This window comes from Pongo abelii, chromosome 6, assembly GCF_028885655.2.
Source record: "Pongo abelii isolate AG06213 chromosome 6, NHGRI_mPonAbe1-v2.0_pri, whole genome shotgun sequence".
NCBI lineage: Eukaryota > Metazoa > Chordata > Mammalia > Primates > Hominidae > Pongo > Pongo abelii.
In genome coordinates, this window is record NC_071991.2 from 39429369 (window position 1) to 39451087 (window position 21719).

The window sequence follows — 21719 nt, forward strand, 5'->3', positions numbered from 1 at the left end:
GTGTGTGTATGTTGTATAAATATTTGTATATATGCACATACATATATTAACTGACACATAATTGTACATACTTATGGGTTATGGTGTGACACTTCAATATATGTATACAACATGCAGTTATCAAATCAGGGTGACTAGGATACCCAACACCTTCAATTTTTATTATTTCTTTGTGTTGGTAACATTCAAATATCATCTCTTCTTGAAAAGTGCAATAAATTATTGTTTACTATAGTCACCCTACATGCTATAGAACAATAGAACTTATTTCTCCTACCTGTAATTTTGTACTCATTAACCAGTCTCTCCCTGTGGCTTCCTTCCTCCTACTCTTCCCAGCCTCTAGTAACCACTATTCCACTGCCTACATCTAAGAGATCAACTATTTTAGCTTCCATATAAAAGTGAGACTATGCAGTATTTATCTTTCAACGACTGGCTTATTTCACTTAATATAACATCCCCTGGGAACACCCATGTTGACACAAATGACAGAATTTCATTTTTTAATGCCTGAATAGTATTCCATCCTGTAAATATACCACATTCTCTCTATCCATTCATCTGCTGTTGGATACTTTGGTTGATTCCACATCTAGGTTACTGTGAATAGTGCTGCAATAAACAGGGAGAGCAGATATCTCTTTGACATACTTATTTATTTCCCTTTGGATATATAGCCAGTACTGGGATTGCTGGATCATATGATAGTTCTATTTTTAGCTTTTTGAGAAACTTCCACTCTATTTTCCATAATGGCTGTACTAATTTACATTCCCACCAACCGGTACAAGAGATCCCTTTTTTCTGCATCCTCATCAGTATTTGTTTTTTGTCTTTTTGGTAATAGCCAATCTAACTGGGGTGAGATGATTCTCATTGTGGTTTGGATTTGCATTTCCATAATGATTAGTGATGCTGACCATTTTATCATATACTTGTTGGCCATTTGGATGTCTTCTTTTGAGAAATGCCTATTCAGATGCTTTGCCCATTTTAAAATCAGATTGTTTTCTTGCTATTGAGTTCCTTGTATATTCTGGATATTAATCCCTTGTCAAATGAATAGTTTACAAATGTTTTATCCTATCCTTCTGTTGTCTATTCACTCTGTTCATTGTTTCCTTTGTTGTGCAGAAACTTTTTAGTTTGATATAATCCCATTTCTTTAGTTTTTATCTTATTGCCTGTGCTTTTGAGGTCTTAGCCATAAACATCTGCCCAGACCAATATCCAGAAGTATTTCCACTATGTTTCCTTCCAGAAGTTTCATAGTCTGGGTCTTACATTTATGTCTGATCCATTTTGAGTTTATTTTTGTGTATGGTAAGAGATAGGGATCTAGTTTCATTTTCTGCTATGCATACCCAGTTTTCCCAGCACCATTTATTGAAGAGATTGTCTTTTCCCCAATGTATGTTCCTGGCACCTTTGTCAAAAATCAGTTGGCTAAAATTACATGGATTTACTTCTGGGTTCTCTATTCTGTTCTATTGGTTTATATGTCTGTTTTTATGCCAGTACCATGCTGTTTTAGTTAATATAGCTTGGTAGTATATCTTGAAGCCAGGTAATGTAATGCCTCCAGCTTTCTTCTTTTTGCTCAAGATTGCTTTGGCTATTCAGGGTCTTCTGTAGTAACATATGAATTTTGGAATTTTTTTTCTATTTTTGCAAAGAACATCACTGATATTTTGATAGAGATTGCACTGAATCTGTAGATCACTTTGGGTATTACGGTCATTTTAATAATATTCTTCCAATCCATGAATGTGAAATGTCTTTCCATTTTTATGTGTCCCCTTCAATATCTTTCATCATTGTTTTATAGTTTTTATTGTAGAAATCTTTTACATCCTTGGTTAAATTTACTTTATTTTTTTGTAGCTATTGTAATTGGGATTGCTTTCTAGACTTCTTTTTCAGCTAGTACATTATTAATGTACAGAAATGCTACTGATTTTTGTACATTGATTTCCTATTCTCCAACTTGATTGAATTCATTTATCAAATTCTAAGAGTTTGGTCCTGCCATGGGGAAAGTGGGGTCAGCCCCAGCAATCACAGCCTTGGCCAGCAGATGGGGTAAACACATCCCTCTCTCATCCCAGTCCCACCTATCACAGCTGACCCTTCAGACCTGGGCAGTCCATGCCTAGCCTGCAACTCGGCCCCAGGCCATATGAGACCCACCCAACTCAAGACCAAGACTCCATGGCAATTCACATCCTGCTTAAGCCCCAGGAATGGTGCCTGCTTCCCAGTGCCAGTGGCTACAGACCACACCATGATTGCTTCTCAGTTATAGCTGCAGGGGCCCACCCCTGCTTTGCTCCAGTTCCACAAGCAAATAGCCCAAGTTTCCTGAATGCCTAGGACTGGCACTGCTGGATCCCAAAACAATGCACACTCTGCTAAAAGCTAGGATTTAAAAAATGGCATCTTGCTGTAGCCACATAGATTGCAGAATCGGTGTGGGACCCAGGGCAAGTTCCCTCCCTGGAGCAGTTCCTGCTTACAGCCTCCCAGCTGCTTTCTAAGATGGATTCAAAACTTGGGAGGGTCAAGGTGCCCTAACATCACCTGGATCTCCAGTGGGAAAGTGGGCTGCAGAAAGACTCTCACTTGCCCCTCCTGTGGGTTGCCTGTTTTCCTTCTGCTTCCTAGTTTTCCCCTTTCCATTTAGGATGCCTTTTTTTGTTGCTGTTCTTTCTTCTCTAATTGCTCTGGGCAGGACTTCCAGTACTATGTTGAATAGAACTGGTGAGGGTGGATATCATTGTCTTGTTCCTGATTTTAGAGGGAAAGCTTTCTGTTTTTCATCATTGAGTATGATCATAGCTGTGGGCTTGTCATATACATAGCCTTTATTTTGTTGAGGGGATTTTTTATCCTAATTTGTTGAGAATTTTTATCATGAAAGGGTGTCAAATTTTGTCAAATATTTTTCTGCATCTATTGAGATGATCACATGATTTGTATTCCTTATTCTCTTAACATGTTGTTATCGCACTAATTGATTTTTGCATGTTGAACTATCCTTGCATTCCAGGGATAAATCTCAATTGATCATGGTGTATGAGGCATTTAATGTGATCCTGGATGCATTTGCTAGTATCTTGCTGAGGATATCTGAATCTATATTTATCAGGGATATTTGCCCATAATTTCTTTTTTTGTAGTGTTCTTGTTTGACTTTAGTTTCAGGACAATGCTGGCTTCATAGTTTGAAAGTGTTCCCTCCTCTTCAATTTTGGAGACTTGGAGAAGGACTGCCATTAATTCTTTAAATGTTTGGTAGAATTTACCAGTGAAACCATCTGGGCCTGGACTTTTCTTTGTTGGGTTTTGATAACTGATTCAGTCTCCATACTATATATAGGTCTGTTCAAACTTTCTACTTCTTAATGACTTAGTCTTGGTTGGTTGTATGTTTCTTGACATTTATCAAATTTTCCTAGGTTATACAGTTTGTTGGTGTTCACAGTAGTCTCTTACGATCCTTTTTCATTTTTGTGGCCTCAGTTATAATATCTCTTCTTTCATTTACAATTTTATTTGAGTCTTCTTTTATTGGTCTAGCTAAGAACTTGTTGAAATCTTATTTAATGTTTCACAAAGCAATTCTTGGTTCTGTAGATTTTTTAATATTTTTATTTTCTATTTAATTTATTTCTGCTCTCATCTCTGTTACTTCCTTCATTCTAATAACTTTGGGCTTAATATGTTCTTCTTTTTTTTTTGGCTTCTTGAGGTGCAAAGTTAATATTGTTAATTTGAGATCTTCTTTCTTTTTTAATGTAAGCACTTATTGCTATGAACTTCCCTCTTATTACTGCTTCTGTTCCATCCCATAAGTTTGGGTACGTCGTGTTTTCATTTTCTTTTGTCTGAAGGTATTTTCAGGTTTTTTTGTTTGTTTGTTTTGTTTTGTTGAGATAGGGTCTTTCTCTGTCACCCAGGCTGCTGGAGTAGAGTGGTGTGCTCATAGCTCACTGCAGTCTCAACCTCCTGGGCACAAGCAATCCTCCCACTTCAGCCTCCTGAGTAGCTGGGACTACAGGTGCATGCCACCATGCCTGGCTAACTTTAAAATTTTTTTTAGAGATGAGGTCTTACTATATTGTCTAGGCTAGTCTTGAAATCCTGGGCTAAAGCAAACCTCCCACCCCGGCCTCCCAAAGTGCTGGGATTACAGGTGTCAGCCACCATGCCCAGCCTGGAGGTATTTTCTAATTTCCTTTTTGATTTCTTCTTTGACCCAATAATTGTTCAAGAATGTGTTTTTAATTTCAACATATTTATGAATTTTTCAGTTTTCTTTCTGCTATTAATTTCTAGTTTCATCCCTCTGTGATCAGAAAAGATACCTGATATCATTCTTGAAATTGTAAGGACTTGTTCTGTGACTTAACATATCACCTTTCCTGGAGAAAGATCCATGTGCACTTGAGAAGAATGTGTATTCTGCTTTTTGAGTTTTGTAATGTCCCCTATATGTCTGTTAGGTCTATTTAGTCTATAGTGTTATTAAAATCCTCTGCTTTCTTTTTGATCTTGTCTGGATGCTCTGTCTGTTATCAAAAATAGACTACTGAAGTCACCTATTATTGTTTTGTGGTCTATTTCTTTTTACAGTTCTGTCAATGCTTCTTTTATATACTTAGGTGCTTTTATGCTGAATGCATATATATTTACAATTATTTTATCTTCCTGGGAGCTGACCCTTTTATCATAATAAAGACTTCTTGTCTCTTTTGGCAGTTTTTGACTTAAAGTCCCTTTTTTCTGACACAAGCATAGCCATCTTTGCTCTATTTGGGGTCTCATTTGTATGAGCTATCTCTTTCCATCCTTTCACTATCAGTTTATGTACATCCTTAAATAGACAGCATATAGTTAGGCTTGGTTTTGGTTTTGTTTTTATCCACTCACCCATGCTATGTGTTTTGACTGGGGAGTTTAATCCATTTACACTTTACGTATTGATAGGGAATGGCTTACTATTGCAACTTTGTTAAATGTATTCTATTAGTCTCAGAGTTCTTTATTTGTGTTTTCCTCTCTTTCTGAATTCCTTTGTGTTATGTTAATGTTTTTGCTTTGATGTGCTTTGATTCCTTTTTCTTTCTCTTTTGTGTAGTTTCTATAGCCATTTTTTTTTCTTTGTGGTTATCTCAGTGCTTATAAAAACTATAACTGTCCATTTTGAGCTGATAACAACTTAAGTTCAATCACATACAGAAACTCTACACTTTAACTTCTTCGTAATTTATTTTATGTTGTCACAGTTTATATTTATTCATATAGTATATATTTTAACATACTTTCCAGTTATTTATTTTTAATACTTTTGTTTTCTTAACTTTTATGCTAGAATAAAAAGTGATTTATGCACTACAATTACAGTAATACAGTATTTTGTATTTGTTGATGTATAAATCTTTACCAATAAGTATCATATTTTCTTATGCTATTGTGTTGTTGTTTTGCATCCTTTCATTTCAATGTAAGAACTCCTTTTTGCATTGCTTGTAAGGCAGGTTTAGTAGTCATGAACTTCCTCAGCTTTTAATTGTCTGGGAAGGTCTTTATTCCTTCATGTTTTTAAGGAGACTTTTGCTAGGCATAGTATTCTTGCTCAGCAGTTTTTTTCTTTCAGCGCTTCAAACACATCATCCCACTCCCTTCTGGCCTGCAAGGTTTCTGCTGGAAAATCCATTATCTTACGCTGGTTCTGTTGTATGTGACAAGTCACTTTTTCCTTTCTGTTTTCAAAATTCTCCCTTTGTCCTTGGCTTTTGAGAATTTGGTTAAATGTATCTAGGTGTGAATTTTGGGGTATTCATCTTATTTGGTGTCATCTCAGTTTCTTGTAGCTGGATGTCCATTTCTTTAACCAGATTTGGGAAATTTTTATTGTGTGTATACATATTCATATTTAATAATATATTTTTACATCATATATGTAATATATGATGGAAATATATATATAATATGTATGCATTGTGTGTACAAGCTTTCTGGTTCTGTTGCTCACTCTTCTTCTGTAACTCCCATAAGGTGTATATTGGTCCACTAATGATTTCCCATAATTTTCTTAAGCTTTCTTCAGTCTTTTCCATTCCTTTTTCCTTTTGCCCTTCTATCAGAATTATTTCCAGTAACTGCAGTGACTTGTCTTCCAGTTCACTGATGTTTTATTCTGCTTGATCTAGTCTTCTGTTGAATCCTTCTAGTGAATTTTTCAGTTCAGTAATTGTGGTCTTCAGCTCCATGCTCTCTGGCACTTGTTAATATTTTCTATTTCTTTGTTGAAATTCTCACTTTGTTCATGCATTATTCTTTTGCCCTCCATGAGCATCTTTATGGGAGTTATTTTAAATTGTCTATCAGGTAAATTATATAACTCTGTTTCACTAGTGAGTTTCTGTATATTTATCTCATTCCTTTGTTTGGAACATCTTTGCCTGGTTCTTAATTTTCCTTAACTCTCTGTGTTGGTGTCTGAGATTTAGACAAAGCAGGTACCTCTCCCAATCTTCATGGACCGGTCCTGTACAGGAGGAAACTCTCACCAATCAGCCACAGATTCTGGTGCTTTACCAACCCTTTCTCTCCTGAGGGAAAAGCAGGCAGCTGTTATTTTTGTCTGTTCATTCTGTGCTGAGAAGGGGGTGGGTGGGGGGCAGTTATGGTATCTATCACCCCAAACTACCACCTCTGTTCTCCCCTGGCCAGACTGTACAAGACCTATCAAGAGATCCAGGGGAGAGAGAGATGCTTGTTCTTCGGGCAGCTCCATAAAAGTTGGGGCAGTGGTCACACTGACTCTTTCTCTCCCCAGAGGGAAGCTTAGAGCTGAGATTTTTCATCAGTTCACTCTATGCTGAGCAGGGGAAAGGGTCAGTGATGTCTGCCAGCTCTAGCTGTCAAAAGGCTCTTGACTTTTGATGCCTTTCCTGCAGTATGGAGAGGCTCTGGCTCCCCTTGAGGTATTCCCGGGATTATTCTGGTGGTCTGTTCTTCTCATCAGGGAACTGGGTCAGTGTGTCATGTCCTTATTTTGTAACAAGAGTCAGTGAGTGAAATGAGAAAAGTCAAGACAGATATTAGTGTCAGCTAATCCCAGGTCCTGTCCCAGCCTGCCACTCACACTGGCCAGGGAGTCCTACATACCTTTCACTTTGTTGAACTTAAATTTCCTCATCTATAAAATGGAGGTGACAATGCCAGCAGTTCACAGAAGCATGACGATATTAAACAGAACCAAGTATTTAGCAGAGAGGTTCTGAGCATAAATTCTGCAGTCATGCTGGGCTCAAATGCTGGCTCTTAAGCTACTTTCCACCCACTTGGGCCTTCACCCCACACTGCTTAAGCATCCTCCTCTGCAGAAGGAGGACAACACTGGTCCTTACTTAATAGCGTGACAATGGACAGTGAACACATGTGCTCAGAACAGTGACTGCTGAGCTCCCAACCAGACAGCAATTGGCCATACTGGCTTGGCACACAAGGATGACTGACTCTGATGGACCCACAAACCTCAACTCATTTCCAATGAATGAGCATTGGTTTGCAGGGACCCAGTCTGTGGTGCTCAACATTAGAAAGACTGAGAGTTTCTATTGACCTTTTGTGTCTTCAGAGGCCAAATGGGCAGAGAGGCCTGACACCAACACCCAGAAGAACTAGCAAAAAACAGCAGAAAAGGAAAAGTGTTTCAGGTCCCTCAAACACCATCTCCTACCTGAGTGATATTTATGTAAAGCATTAATCCCAAATAGGCAACACTCAACCATTCTAAGCACATTTACTTGCATGAAAAGTATTTTTAAGTGGAATCCACAATTTAATAAAATAAATACTTTTAAACAGAATCTTTAAAAAACAAAAAAAAAACAAGCAAACCTCAGAGTGTCTAAAGCAAGTTGGTTCACTCTGAAGGCTTAGTTTCCTCACCTATAAAATGGGAACAATCCCCGCCTCCTAGGGCTGTCATGAAATGAACAGAGTAAGACAGAAGAGCACACATATCCCAGACCAAGCATCAACTAGCATAATGCTCAGCTACTATTCTGACATGGCAAATTCTGAGCCCAAAATGTCACTGCTCAAAGCCAGTTTTAGGGACAGATTTTTTACCCTCTCCAGTCAACAGAGGAAGTGTAAAAATATTGAAATAAGAAATTGGAAAGATAACTGTAACATGCATCACCCAAGAAGCCAAAAGCCCCCCTACATGTAGGACCTGTTTCCCTGCTAGGCAGTTGTCCACCTGAACCTCCTGACCACATCTGCCCTCTCCTCCCTTCACAACTGAGACCTTTGTCCACACTCCCCCATCTCTCCACCTGCACCATCACCTCCCTGCCTCCTCCATCACCTCTTCACTTCCATCATCAGTTACTCACCTCCACCATCATCTCCACCATCACCTCCCCACCTCCACCATTACCCCCACACCTCCACTATCACCTCCTCACTTCCATCATCACTTCTCCAACTTCGCCATCACCTCCACACCTCCACCATCACCTCCACACTTCCACTATCAACCCTCGACCTCCACCATCACTGCCACACCTCCACTATCACCTCCTCACCTCCAAAATCACCTCCATACTTCCACTATCACCTCCCCACCTCCACCATCACCTCCACACCTCCAATATCACCTCTGCACCTCCACTCTCACCTCCAGAACTCCACCATCACCTCCCCACCTCCACCATCACCCCCACACTTCCACTATCACCTCCTCACTTCCATTATCACTTCTCCAACTCCGCCATCACCTCCACACCTCCACCATCACCTCCACACTTCCACTATCACCTCCCCACCTCCACCATCACCTCTACACCTCCACTATCACCTCCATACTTCCACTATCACCTCCCCACCTCGACCATCACCTCCCCACCTCAACCATCACCTTCCCACCTCCACCATCACCTCCTCACCACCATCACCTCCACACCTCCAATATCACCTCTGCACCTCCAAGATCACCTCCATACCTCCACCATCACCTCCCCACCTCCACCATCACCTCTCCACCTCTACCATAACCTCCACACTTCCACTATCACCTCCTCACCTCCACTATCACCCCCACACATCCACCATCACCTCCCCACATCCACCATCACCTCCCCAACTCCACCATCACCTCTTCACCTCCATCATCACCTCCCCATCTCCACCATCACCTCTTCACCTACACCATCACCACCTCACCTCCACCATCACCACCTCATCTCCACCATCACCTCCTCACCTCCATCATCACCTCCTCATCTTCACCATCACCTCCACACTTCCACTATCACCTCCCCACCTCCACCCACTATCACCTCCCCACCTCCACCATCACCTCTCCACCTCCACCATCACCTCTTCACCTCCACCATCACCTCTTCACCTTCACCATCACCTCCCCACCTCCACCATCACCTCCACACCTCCATCACCTCCTAACCTCCACCATCACCTCTTCACCTCCACCATCACTTCCCACCTCCACCATCACCTCCTAACCTCCACCATCACCTCCTAACCTCCACCATCACCTCCCCACCTCCACACCTCCACTATCACCTCCTCACCTCCATCATCACCTCTACACCTCCACCATCACCTCCATGCCTCCACCATCACCTCTTCACCTCCATCATCACCTCCCCACCTCCACCATCACCCCTTCACCTCCACCATCACCTCCCCACCTCCACCATCACCTCCACACTTCCGTCACCTCCTCACCTCCACCATCACCTTCACACCTCCACCATCACCCCTTCACCTCCACACCTCCACTATCACCTCCACACTTCCACCATCACCTTCGTACCTCCACCATCACCTCCACACCTCCATCATCACCCCTTCACCTCCACCATCACCTCCCCACCTCCACCATCACCCCTTCACCTCCACCATCACCTCCCCACCTCCACCATCACCCCTTCACCTCCACCATCACCTCCACCCCTCCATCATCACCTCCTCACCTTCACCATCACCTCTACACCTCACCATCACCTCCCCACCTCCACACCTCCACTATCACCTCCTCACCTCCACCTATCACCTCCTCACTTCCATCATCACTTCCCCACCTTCACCATTACCTTCATACCCCCATTCTTTCTCCACCTCCACCCATCCCTTCCCCACTTCTGTCATCACCTCTCCACCTTCACCATTACCTCCACACCTCAGCTTCCCAGGCTCCCTGCTGTGCCGGGTCAGCACCAGCCCTACCTCACATTGTCATGCCTCTGGATGTAAATCTTGTGGAAAATCCTCTCAGGGGGCTTCAGGAAGTCCTCCTTCATCTCCATGGCAACGTTCCGGGGCAGGAGGCTCATGAGCAGCCGCTCCTGGACAGAAGAGAAGGGCCCGGTTTAGACAGCAGGGCCTCCTCCCTCCACTCCTCCTCACCTCACCCTCCCCAGTAAGGGTGCCTGGCCCCTGAGCCTGGGTAGGCCCACTTCCAGGCCTGGACTGCCACTGAACAAGCAACTCCCTCCAGGAGCACTAGCCAGGGCTGGCACAGCCTCTCCAACACCCAAGCTTCCCTGCAGTGCCCCTCACACTACTCCCTGGACACACTCCTGAGTCTTGGCCTGTGCTTCAGTGTACAGCAGGGTTACAGCTGTGAAAACACTGCTGTCTCCACCAGGGCCCCAACCTGGCTTCTCTCCCTCCCCCTACTGCTCCAACAACACCCCAGAAAGAGTCTTTCACATTGGCTTAAAAAAACAAGCTGTCCTCCTGAGGTACCCACAGAGTCCTCTTGTTCTTACACAGATAGGCAGGCTACGGGACCATGTGGCATTCTTTCTTGGTCTTTTTCTTCTTATTTCTCCCTTAGCTGTGTAGGTCAAGCATTTTCTTTTTTCCCCCAAGAGAAAAGAATAAATGTTTGGATTTTTCAAAACAAACTATGCCATCCTGCAGAGTCCTTTCCCCTTCCTAGGCCTCAGTTTCCTTGTCTGGACTGAGGGAGTAAGTAGGACTTTGATTCTCATCCTCCAGTTGGAAGTTCCCTGACCCCAACCCCAGCTGGCCCTTGAACTGTTGGGCACACCCCTATGTCTGAGAGACCATGTTCCAGAAATGTGGTGTGAGGGTCCCTGACTCATCCCTCAGTCCCTCCCACGCCCCTCCCACTCTGTTTTGAAAAGAAAAGCAAAAGAGCAGAGTTTAAATCCTACCTAGAATCAGGTAGAACATCCCACTGACAAGCGCGGAAACAGGCTGGAGAGGGGAAGAAGCTCCATCCCTCCCACGGTGCCCTCCGGCTCCAAGCCCCTCCGCAGCGGCCTGCCTTGCTCAGTGCCAGCAGCATTCCCTCCCTCCAAGGAGCCTCAGCAGGAGCCACGCGGGCACCCAGCACTAAGATGCTTCCGCCTCCTCTCCATCCCCAGCACGCAAGCCTGCCGGGCCCAGCCCTGGGAGTCCCTCCTGCACAGGCTACATCCCTGACCCAGGAGCGGCCGCCATCCTGTGTGACTTTCTCGGAAGGAGCACAGGTGCCCAGACACCTTCATGTTCAGTGGCCATAGGAGCAGACACAATGAAAATAGCCACCCACATCCCAAAAGCCCAGATGATCTCTGGGAAGTGACCATGAGGGCCTCACCCCTCTGCTCCACATGGCAGATAGCATTCCATGAGCACAGCCCATTTTACAACGGGAGAACAAATTTGGCACACTTGAAGTTTCCCCTGGTAAGTTACTTCCACATAAACTTCGGAGGAGGAAGACCAAGTCCAGCTCTGCCTGATGCCAAGTGGGGCTAAGTCTACGCCTCAGCTGCCTGAGTCCTGGCACCGGAGTCTGTGGCCTGGAGGTGTGTCCTAAACAAGGCCAAGGTCTACATTGAGAACCCACCCCCACCAAGGGCCCCACTGCAGTCCCCACCCGAGCCCTCACTATAGCCCCCAAGTAGCTCCCATGAAGCTCTGCTGCAGCCCCCATGTGGCCTCCACCTTGGTGCCCACCTTCTGAGGAACTGAAAAATGCAGGATACTGAACTCCAAGGACCACAAAAATGTGACAGGTGATGGGGGAGCATCCAGAGCCACAAATGCTGATCCCAGGAAGGAAAGAAAGACTGCTGGGAAGCCCCTGGCATACATCCTGACTTCCTGCACACGGCCCCCCAGCATGGGAGACTGGAGCTCACGTGGACAACTCAGCCGTGGCATAGGGTGCTGCAAGAACCAACTGTGGCAGAGTCACCCAGCCATCAGCTGGCGGTCCCCAGTAGCCCTGCTCCACTGCTGGCCTGACAAGAGAGCCCCTTATTTTCATTGGGGTTCTTGGCTACCTGGAATAAAGACCATACTTTCCAGCCTCCCATGCAGCTAGATGTGGCCAAGGAGACATGAGTTGAAAGGTCATGTGGAAGCTTTGGAAATGTTCCTTAAAAACAGCTTGTTCTAGCAAAAACCAAATAACCTTCATTAAAAACTGGGCAAAGGACATGAACAGTCACTTCGCAAAAGAAGACACACAAGGAGCCAACAAACATGAAAAAATGCTCATCGTCACTAATCATTAGAGAAATGCAAATCAAAACCACCATGAGATACCATCTCACAGCAGTCAGAATGGCTATTATTAAAAAGTCAAAAAAAAACAGATGCTGGTGAGGCAGCAGAGAAAAGGGAACATTTGGTGGGAATACACTGCTGGTGGGAAACGTAAATTAGTTCAGCCACTGTGGAAAGTAATTTGGAGATTTCACAAAGAACTTAAAACAGCACTGCCATCAAATCCAGCAATCCCATTACTGGGTACATATCCAAAAGAAAATAAACCATTCTACCAAAAAGGCACATATATGCGTATGTACATCGCAGCACTACTTACAATAAAAGACATGAAATCAACACAGGTGCCCATCAATGGTGGGCTGGATAAAGAAAATGTGGTACATATACACCATGGAATACTATGCAGCCATAAAAAAAGAATGAAATGATGTCCTTTACAGCAACATGGATGCAGCTGGAGGCCACTGAAGTAACACAGGAACAGAAAACCAAATACCACATGTTCTCACTCACGAGTGGAAGCTAAACACTGGACACATATAGACATAAATATGGGAAGAACATACACTGGGGACTCCAAAAAGGAGGAGAGAGGGACGGAGGGAGGCAAAGGTTGAAAACTAGCTACTGGGTACTATGCTTTAGTACCTGAGTTATGGGATCAATTGTACCTCAAACCTGAGTATCACACAGTATATCCATGTAACAAACCTGCACACGTACCCTCAATCTAAGATGAAAGTTAAAATTTAAAAAACAAAACAGCTTGTCCCTCTTCCCTTCTTCTCCTGCTGTTGTTGGGAACACAGTCATAACAGCCAGATCTCCACCTACCATCTTGGTTTAGGAGGATGAAGGCAACACACTAGGGACACAGGTGGCAAGCTAGATGGAGACTGCTGAGGGTTTCATGGATCACACCTGCCGCACCACGATAAAGTGCCTACCCTGGAATGTATACGTAAGACAAAAAGAGCTATGTTACTTCTGTAAGCCACTGTCACACGACATTCCTAAGGACAACTGCATTTCTAACCAAGGGCTCAGCATTAGCTCCGTCCACTGGATTAGCAGCAGCACCTAAGCCAATGCAAGTTAATAACTACAGACTAAAGTACAAAACCTTTCCCACAGGAAGCAAGCTGCCATCTGATAAGACTCAGCATTCATTTCTGATAAAAAAAAAAAAAAAAGACGAAGTAGGTCATTCACATTATAAAGATTCCACACGAAATTCACATCCAATCTCAAAACCCTCAAGGCCCAAGCAGCAGTAAACATTAGTGTCAAGAACAGATCATATGTCAATAAGCTCTAGCCAACAAAATAATTTAAATAGGCAGAAATCAAAAGTATAAAAGCTAATATGAATGTGGGTCATACAAAGTACCTCAGTGTCTTATAAAGGCTATATAAAAATCTTAACGCATTTATCTTGATTATCAAAATGTGACTTAAATGTACTCTTAACAAAAACTAGATATTTCAGTGACAATTGTGAAGACTCTACTTCTGGGAAGATGGAGAAGTATTTTTCCCTATTCCTCCTGCTGAACACAGCTGAAAGTCCTGGATGTTACACATCAAACAAGCAAGACTAAAAGTCAGAGGGAAGAAGGCAGAAATCTTGAAACCAAGAAATGACATAAAGGTGAGTTCCTGAGGTTTCCTTAGCCTCATATATGCCAGACTGAGTGCTGGAGAAGTGGGCAAGTCAGCAATACCAACGGACACAGACCAAAGGAAAACACAACAAAAGCAGCTCTCTTCAGCCAAAGGCCCAGGACTGGGCAGCCTCACAAGAAGAAAACTTTCAGACAATAACTTACCTACTCCAGGCCAGAGACAATGAAAACTCTGTGCCCCAACCCCACCCACACCAGCAAAGGTCAAGTAGAGAGGCCAGACCTCCACCCCCACCCCAGGCTGTGAAGGGGCCCCCAACCAACCTACCCACTCCCAGAGTGAGCCAAGCCTTCCTTCTCCACCTGCTGGTAACAAGCATCCCCCAACTCTGCAGAGTCAGTGGGAACCAAAGGGATCTCATTCTCCTCCCCCAAGCCAGGTACTATTAGTGGAGACCATGAGGGACTAGAACTCTCACTCCTGCTCAGCAGTAAGAAGGAGCCCTCCCCACATGGTGTCAACAGAGGCCCAGTGTGGAGCCTAAACTTCTAACCCCACCTGGCAGTAAAGAGACAGCAACCCCCCTTTCCCAGCCAGAGTCATGTCACAGAAAATCATCAAAAACAAAACGTCCAAATAATATACAGAGCCTCATACATAACATTCCAAATGCCTAGGTTCCAGTGAACCATCACTCATCATACCAAGAACTAGAACAAGCTCATCAAGTGAACAAAGACAACAAACACACATCAATACCAAAACAGAGATGCCAGAATAACCAACAAAGACTGTAAAGCAACCATCATAAGAATGACTAAATAAAGAACTACAAATGCACTTTAGAAATACAGATATAAAAATCTTTTACAAGATAGCAATTCAGTGATATGCAACAAGAAGTATATACCCCAAACACATGGGGTTTAATCCAGGGATGTAATGCTAATTCAAAATTGAAACATCAATCAGTGCAACACACCATGTCAACAGAATAAAAAAAAATCACATAGCAATTGATATCAAAAAAGAATTTGACAAAATTCAACATCTATTTACGATGAAAACTTCCAGAAAAATAAAAATAGAAAAAAAATTTCCTCCTCTTGATAAGGAATATTCAGAAAAAGCCTACACCTAACAAACATTGAATGCTTTCACTGGGAACAAGGCAAGGATGTTGGCTCCCATTACTCATATTCAACATCTCATGGGAAGGTCTTATTAGTGCAGTAAGTTCAGAAAAGGAAAGAAAAGGCATACAGATTGGAAAGAAAGAAATAAAATTAATATGATGGTCTACATGGGAAATACAATGAATGTTACAAAAGCAGAAACAAAAGAAAATTGTACCAAAAAGATTCCTAGAACAAATAATTAAGTTCAGAAGGTCACAGGATACAAGATCAATATACAAAAGTCAATTACATTTCTATATACTGTCAATAAACACATGGACACTGATATTTAAGATACAATACCATTTACAGTTGCTCAAAAATTAAATACTTAGGTGTAAATCTAACAAAACATGTATAGGATTTGTATGTTAAAAACCATAAAAGACTGATTAAAGAGATCAGAAAAGATCTAAATAAATGGAGAGACATACCATGTTCATGGATTGGAAGACTCAACTTAGTAAAGATGTCAACCCTCTCCAAATTGATATACAGTTTTAATATAAATTCTATCAAAATCCCAGCAAATTCTTTAGTACCTATAGACAAAATTATTCTAACACTTAAATGTAAAGGAAAAGGAATAATCCTATTTAACATAATTTTGAAAAAGAACAACAAGGTAGAAGAAATCAGTTTACCTGATTTCAAGGCTTGTTATAAAACAACAATAATCCAGACAGTGTGATGCCAGATAAACACATAAGACAATAAAACAGAATCTAGAATCCACAAATAGACCACACAAATATGCACAACAAATTTTTGACAAAGTTTCAAAAGTAATTCAATGGAGGAAGGGTAGTCTTTTCAACAAATGTTACAGCAACTTGACATTCTTGGACAAAAAAATGAATCTTACCCTAAACCTCATACCTTATGCAAAAGTTAAATTAAAGTATGTTATAGATTTAAATGTAAAAGATAAAACTTTCAGAAAAACACATAAGAACTAGGGCTAGGCAAAAAGTCTTTAGACTTGACACCAAAAGTACAAAAGGAAAAACTGGTAAATTAAACCTCATCAAAATTAAAAATATTTGCTCTCAAAAAGACTCTGCTAAAAGAATGAAATCATCAACTATAGGTTTTGAGAAAATATTCACAAACCAAATATCCCAAAAAGTACTGTTATCTAGAACATATAAAGAACTCTCAAAGCCCAGCAGTTTAAAAAATCCAATTAGAAAGTAGGCAAAAGACATGGATATGTTGCTGGGTACATAAATGGTATAACCATTCTGGGAAAGTTTCACTATTTCTCAGTAAACTAAATAGACAACTTCCATATGACCCAGCAACTGTACTTTTAGGTATTTGTGCCAGAAAAATTAGTACCTACGTTCACACAAAAACCTGTGCATGAATGTTCATAGCAGCTTTATTCCTAATAGGCCAAAACTGAAAACTACCAAGACATTCTTCAATGGGCCAACAATTAAACAAACTGTGATACAACCACACCATAGAATGCCACTTAGTAATAAAAAGAAACAAATATTGATATATTCAACAATATGGATGAACCTCCAAATAATTATGCTGAGTGAAAAAAAAGCCAATCCCAAATGTCTACAATATTGTATGATTCCATTTATATGAATTTTTTGAAATCACAAATTTATAGAAATGGGTAACAGGTTAGTGATTCCCGGTCTTAAGAATGAAGGTGTTGTGGAGGGAAGTGGATGTGGCTATTTAAAGGGAACATGAGGGATCCTCAGGGTGATGGATGTTCCATATCTTGGCTGTCCCAATGTCAATATCCTGGTTGTGATATTGTACCACAGTTCTGCAAATGTTGCCATTGGGGAAGCTGGGTAAAGGGCACATGGGATCTCTCTGTGTTATTTCTTACAACTAAATGTGAATCTACAAGTAGTTCAAAATAAAAACAGTTTAATTTAAACAAAAAAAAAAGATTCTGAATATGGAGAAACTAGAGGCTTTGCATACTCCTGGTAGGGATGGAAAATGGTGCAGCCACTTTGGAAAACAGTCTAGCAGCTCCTTAAAATGCTAACCATAGAGTTACCACAAGACCTAGCAATTCTACTCCTAGGTATTTATCCAAAAGAAATGAAAATGTGTTCACACAAAAACTTGTACATGATTTTTTATAGTAGCGTTACTTATTATAGCCAGAGTGGAAACAACCCAAATATGTATCAGCCGTGAACAGATAAACAAAATGTGATCCATCCATACAGTGGAATATTATTTGTCCATAAAAAAGAATGCAATACTAAAACATGCTATGATCTGGATGCACCTCAAAAACATTATGCTAAGTGGAAGGAGCCAGTCACAAAAGATCACCTATTACACGATTCCATTTGTATGAAATGTCCAGAACAGGTAAATCTATGGAGACAGAAAGTAAATTAGTGGGTGCCTATGTCTTGCTGGAGGACAGGTGTGGGTATACATGGAGAGTGACTGCTAATGGATATGAGGTGTCTTTAGGGGATAATAAAAATATCCTAAATTTAGATTATTGTATACTAATTTTCTATAATAAGATCATTTGACATATGTATTAAATAAGATTAATGTGTAATAAGACTAAGATTCTTATATAATTCCATATAATAATAACTCTAGGAAAAAGCATTTAAATGAACTTTATTCAATTGGACAAAGTTTATTTAATTGAACTTTATGGTATATAAACTCAATAAAGCCGTTTAAAAAATGAAAAATAAATCACAACTGTAGTGGTTTGAGAAGGTGCCGTCCATGGGCCAGCCCCATTTAAAAATCCATACTGCATCATCACTTCAATGGAAGTCTTCTTTCTCTTGATAAATATCTTCACATGATGAGAACTCAAAATTGTTCCATTTACCTTGTTAGGGTAACAAATTGAGTGTGTGCTTTAAATAGCTGCATATTATTTTTGGAATTCTGATTTAATAATGGCATCTGAGGAACAGCCAGGGCTCTGGGAGGGGCCAGCTCCATACGATGGAAGAAGGAGCTGAACTCAGGGATACAGGGCTTCCTGGACAGGGTGCAGGCAGCGGAGGAGGAAGCTGAGGGTGACCTCCTATGCCTCTCACCCTGTGCTCTCCAGCTGTGACAGGCACAGACTTCAGGCTAGACCCTTGTGGGGGACCATGAACACCCTGAAGCCCCCAAGTGGTCTTCACCACCCAGTGGAGCTGCACTTCCAGCCCATAGCCCCTTCCTCTCCAAGCAGAAGGAAGGCAGAGCTCATGCTTACCAAAAGTAATACCTGTGACCACCTCCACCTCAATTTGCTGCCTGAATGCCTCCTCCAGTTCCCACCTCCCTGCCTCTACCTGGCAAACCCCTACACATCCCTCAAAGCCCTGATCACTCTTGCTCTTCCCCATAGTGCGTCCCTGTTCGGTTCAATCAAGGCCACCTCCTGAAGCCCTGGCACTGGTCACTTCTGAGAGCATCTCTACAGCCAGAGCAGCCCTGGCGTCCTCTGCCCTGCCCCAAGCCCGATTAGTGTTCTCAGCCGTGGTGTCCTCCATCCACACTGCTGGAGGGGTTCAGGCCCCTTCCCTTCTCCTGGTACCAACTCCAGGCTGGACATGTCTGGAAGGTGAGGGCCATCTCCACTTGTCCTCACCCCTACCTCTCATCCCGAGTTCACTAGCAAGGTCACAAAAGCATGTGTATGAGATGCACACACAAAGAGGCCACCGCTGGGAGCACTAGGCCAAAGAAGCTACAGGATCAATTCCCCAATCACACTCAATTGCATTCATTCACTACACACCTATTAATGAGGACTCATGACTGCACCTCTACCAGCCATTGCTCCACAAGGTAAAATCACCATTGAGACAAACCAGAAGGAGGATTGGAAAAAAAAAAAACAAACAATAATGACCTCTAAAGTTGTGGCAGTACTGCGAAAAGGAGTCTCCTTCCAGGGTGGACAGCAGGCCCTGAGCAGAGGAGCAGGCTAAGGGTGCAGTGTGCTCAGGTATGGATACCACCGCCCCTCATCACCTACAACCAGCCACACTCAGGGCTGGTGGATCTGAGGCCTGGAGCCAGTTAGGGAGCTGCCCAGCCACAGTCCATCAGAGCCAGCTGAGAACCTGCCTCCTGCCACACGCAGTTCAAGTAAGAGCAGCGGGGGAAAGGGAGGAAACCCAGCAGGAAGGGACCATCCCCCAGCCCAGGCCTGTTTCTCCACCAGCTGCACAGGGGCGGCCATATGTACTTTTATTTGCACTCAGCCATCCAGGGAGCCCAGAGCCAGGCACTCACCAGTCCAGGCACACTCATCCAGGACTCACATGCAGCATCTCCTTGTTTTTAAATCATACACTCGACTTTTATTTGAAATAAAATAAGATGTTGTTAAGTGGCTGCTATGGACTAAATTGCGACCCTCCCCTCCATATTCACAGGTTGAAGCCCTAAAACCCAATGTGGTGACTATATTTGAAGTCAGGGCCTTTAGGGAGGTATTAAATTAAAATGAGGTAATTGGGTGGGCCCTAATCCAATGTGGCTGCGTTCCTCTTCTCCTCCTAAGAGGAAATCAGGAGACACAGAGAGACACCAAGGGTATGCGCACAGAGGGAAGACCATATGAGGACACAGGGACAAGATGGCCATCGGTAAGTCAAGAAGAGAGGCCTCAGATGGAACCAGCCCTGACAACACCTTGACCTTGGACTCTGCAGCCTCCAGAACTGTGAGGAAATACATTTCTCTTGTTGCAGCCACCCAGTCTCTGTTACGCAGCCTGAGCTGACCACACCAGTCCCGGGCTGCCTCCCTCCAGACTTCTGCCCATGAGAAAGACAATTTCTATTTTGTTTAAGCCACAATTTTCCAGGTCAGTTACTAGCAGCGAAACCAGATTCTTACTGACGTGCTGTCCCAAGGGGGCACTTTACTCCAGACAGCCTCTCCAAGCTCTGTCTTCCTCAGCGGGTGGGGTCAGAGCCTGCCTCCCCGTGGCTGCTCTCCCTGACTTGTGGCTCTGCTCCTCGGGCTCTTCCAGGAAAGGCCAGTGGGAAACCGCAAAGCTCCCTGCAGCCTGCAGCTGTGTGTGCCAAGTCCCTCACCCTGTCAGAAGTCCCCTCCATGGGTCACTTCATGTCACTATACTAGACATAGCTGGGCCCAGTTCCCTAATCATCTGAGAGCCAGGCTGCAGATGCTGGACTCCTTGCAGCGATCTGCCCTCTCCCTCATAGACCACCAGATGCCCACAGCACAGCAGATCCCATGTCCTCACCAGCATGGAGGTGGGCCCTGGTGGGCTCAGGGACCTTTCCTCTCCCAGCCACACCTGGGCTCTATATCTTAGCACGTGGCTTCTGAGCCTGGGCTGTTCCATCAGGGAGAACCAAGAGGACCAGTGTGTCCAGGAGCCACATGTTGGCCACCACCTCCATCTGCCACGCAGACTTCAAACAAACTAGGAAAAAGACAGATGTGGCAAGGCCGCTCAAGGTGGCTCACACCTTTAATCCTGGCACTTTGGGAGGCTGAGGTGGGCAGATCACAGGAGGTCAGCAGTTTGAGACCAGCCTGACCAACATGGTGAAACCCATCTCTACTAAAAATACAAAACTAACTGGGCGTGGTGGCACATGCCCATAATTCCAGCTACTCAGGAGGCTGAGGCAGAACTGCTTGAACCCGGGAGGCAGAGGTTGCAGTGAGTTGAGATAGCGCCACTGTACTCAAGCTGGGGTGACAGAATGAGACTCTGCCTCAAAAAAAAAAAAAAAAACAGATGTGGCAAACAACTGGGTACCCACAAACCTCCTCACAGTCCCCCAGGACATGCCACAGAGCCTCCCACAGACCAAGGCGACAACCAGCTCCAGCATCTTCCTCAGCAATATTGCAGCACTGGCCACAGGATGACAGGGAGGAGACTCTGGGATTCCCGGAGCTGATACAGAGCAAACTGTGACGCACAAGCCACAAAAACCAAGCAGAAGGCGGTGACTGAGGGGCCCAGTGTAGTGCTCCTGGAGAGCTAAGAAGACTGAAGAACCCAGTGGCCTGTGCCAGCCACAGGGGAACAAGACGCCTCAGCATGGAGCCAGATGTGTGACATCCACGCAGGAGGGGGATGCCCCCGACACCATTTTTGACGGTCCCCAGAAGAGATGCCGGCATTCAAGGCAGGAAGGAGGCTGGGCAGGGGCTGCTCCAGGAGGCCATGGAGCAGGTCACCTCCACTACCCAGCATATGACCAACAAGTTGGGAGCTGGGAGCATTCTAGCACCTCTGGTGCTGACCACAAACACCCTGGACCTCAGTTCCACTTGCACGGGTGTCCTGGCAATGGCAGGGGGCTGACAGCACACAGGAGTCATGTC

The 21719-nt window shown here is 43.6% G+C and overlaps 1 protein-coding gene across 1 annotated transcript in view; it reads right to left on the minus strand.

Moving 5' to 3' along the window:
* The window catches only part of ADCY1 (adenylate cyclase 1), a 144956-nt gene that overhangs the window by 98833 nt on the left and 24404 nt on the right, over positions 1-21719 (minus strand). Inside the window, exon 3 of the mRNA XM_024250323.3 lies at positions 10273-10391. Coding sequence (XP_024106091.1) covers positions 10273-10391 — 119 coding nt within the window. The remainder of the gene's footprint in view (positions 1-10272; positions 10392-21719) is intronic.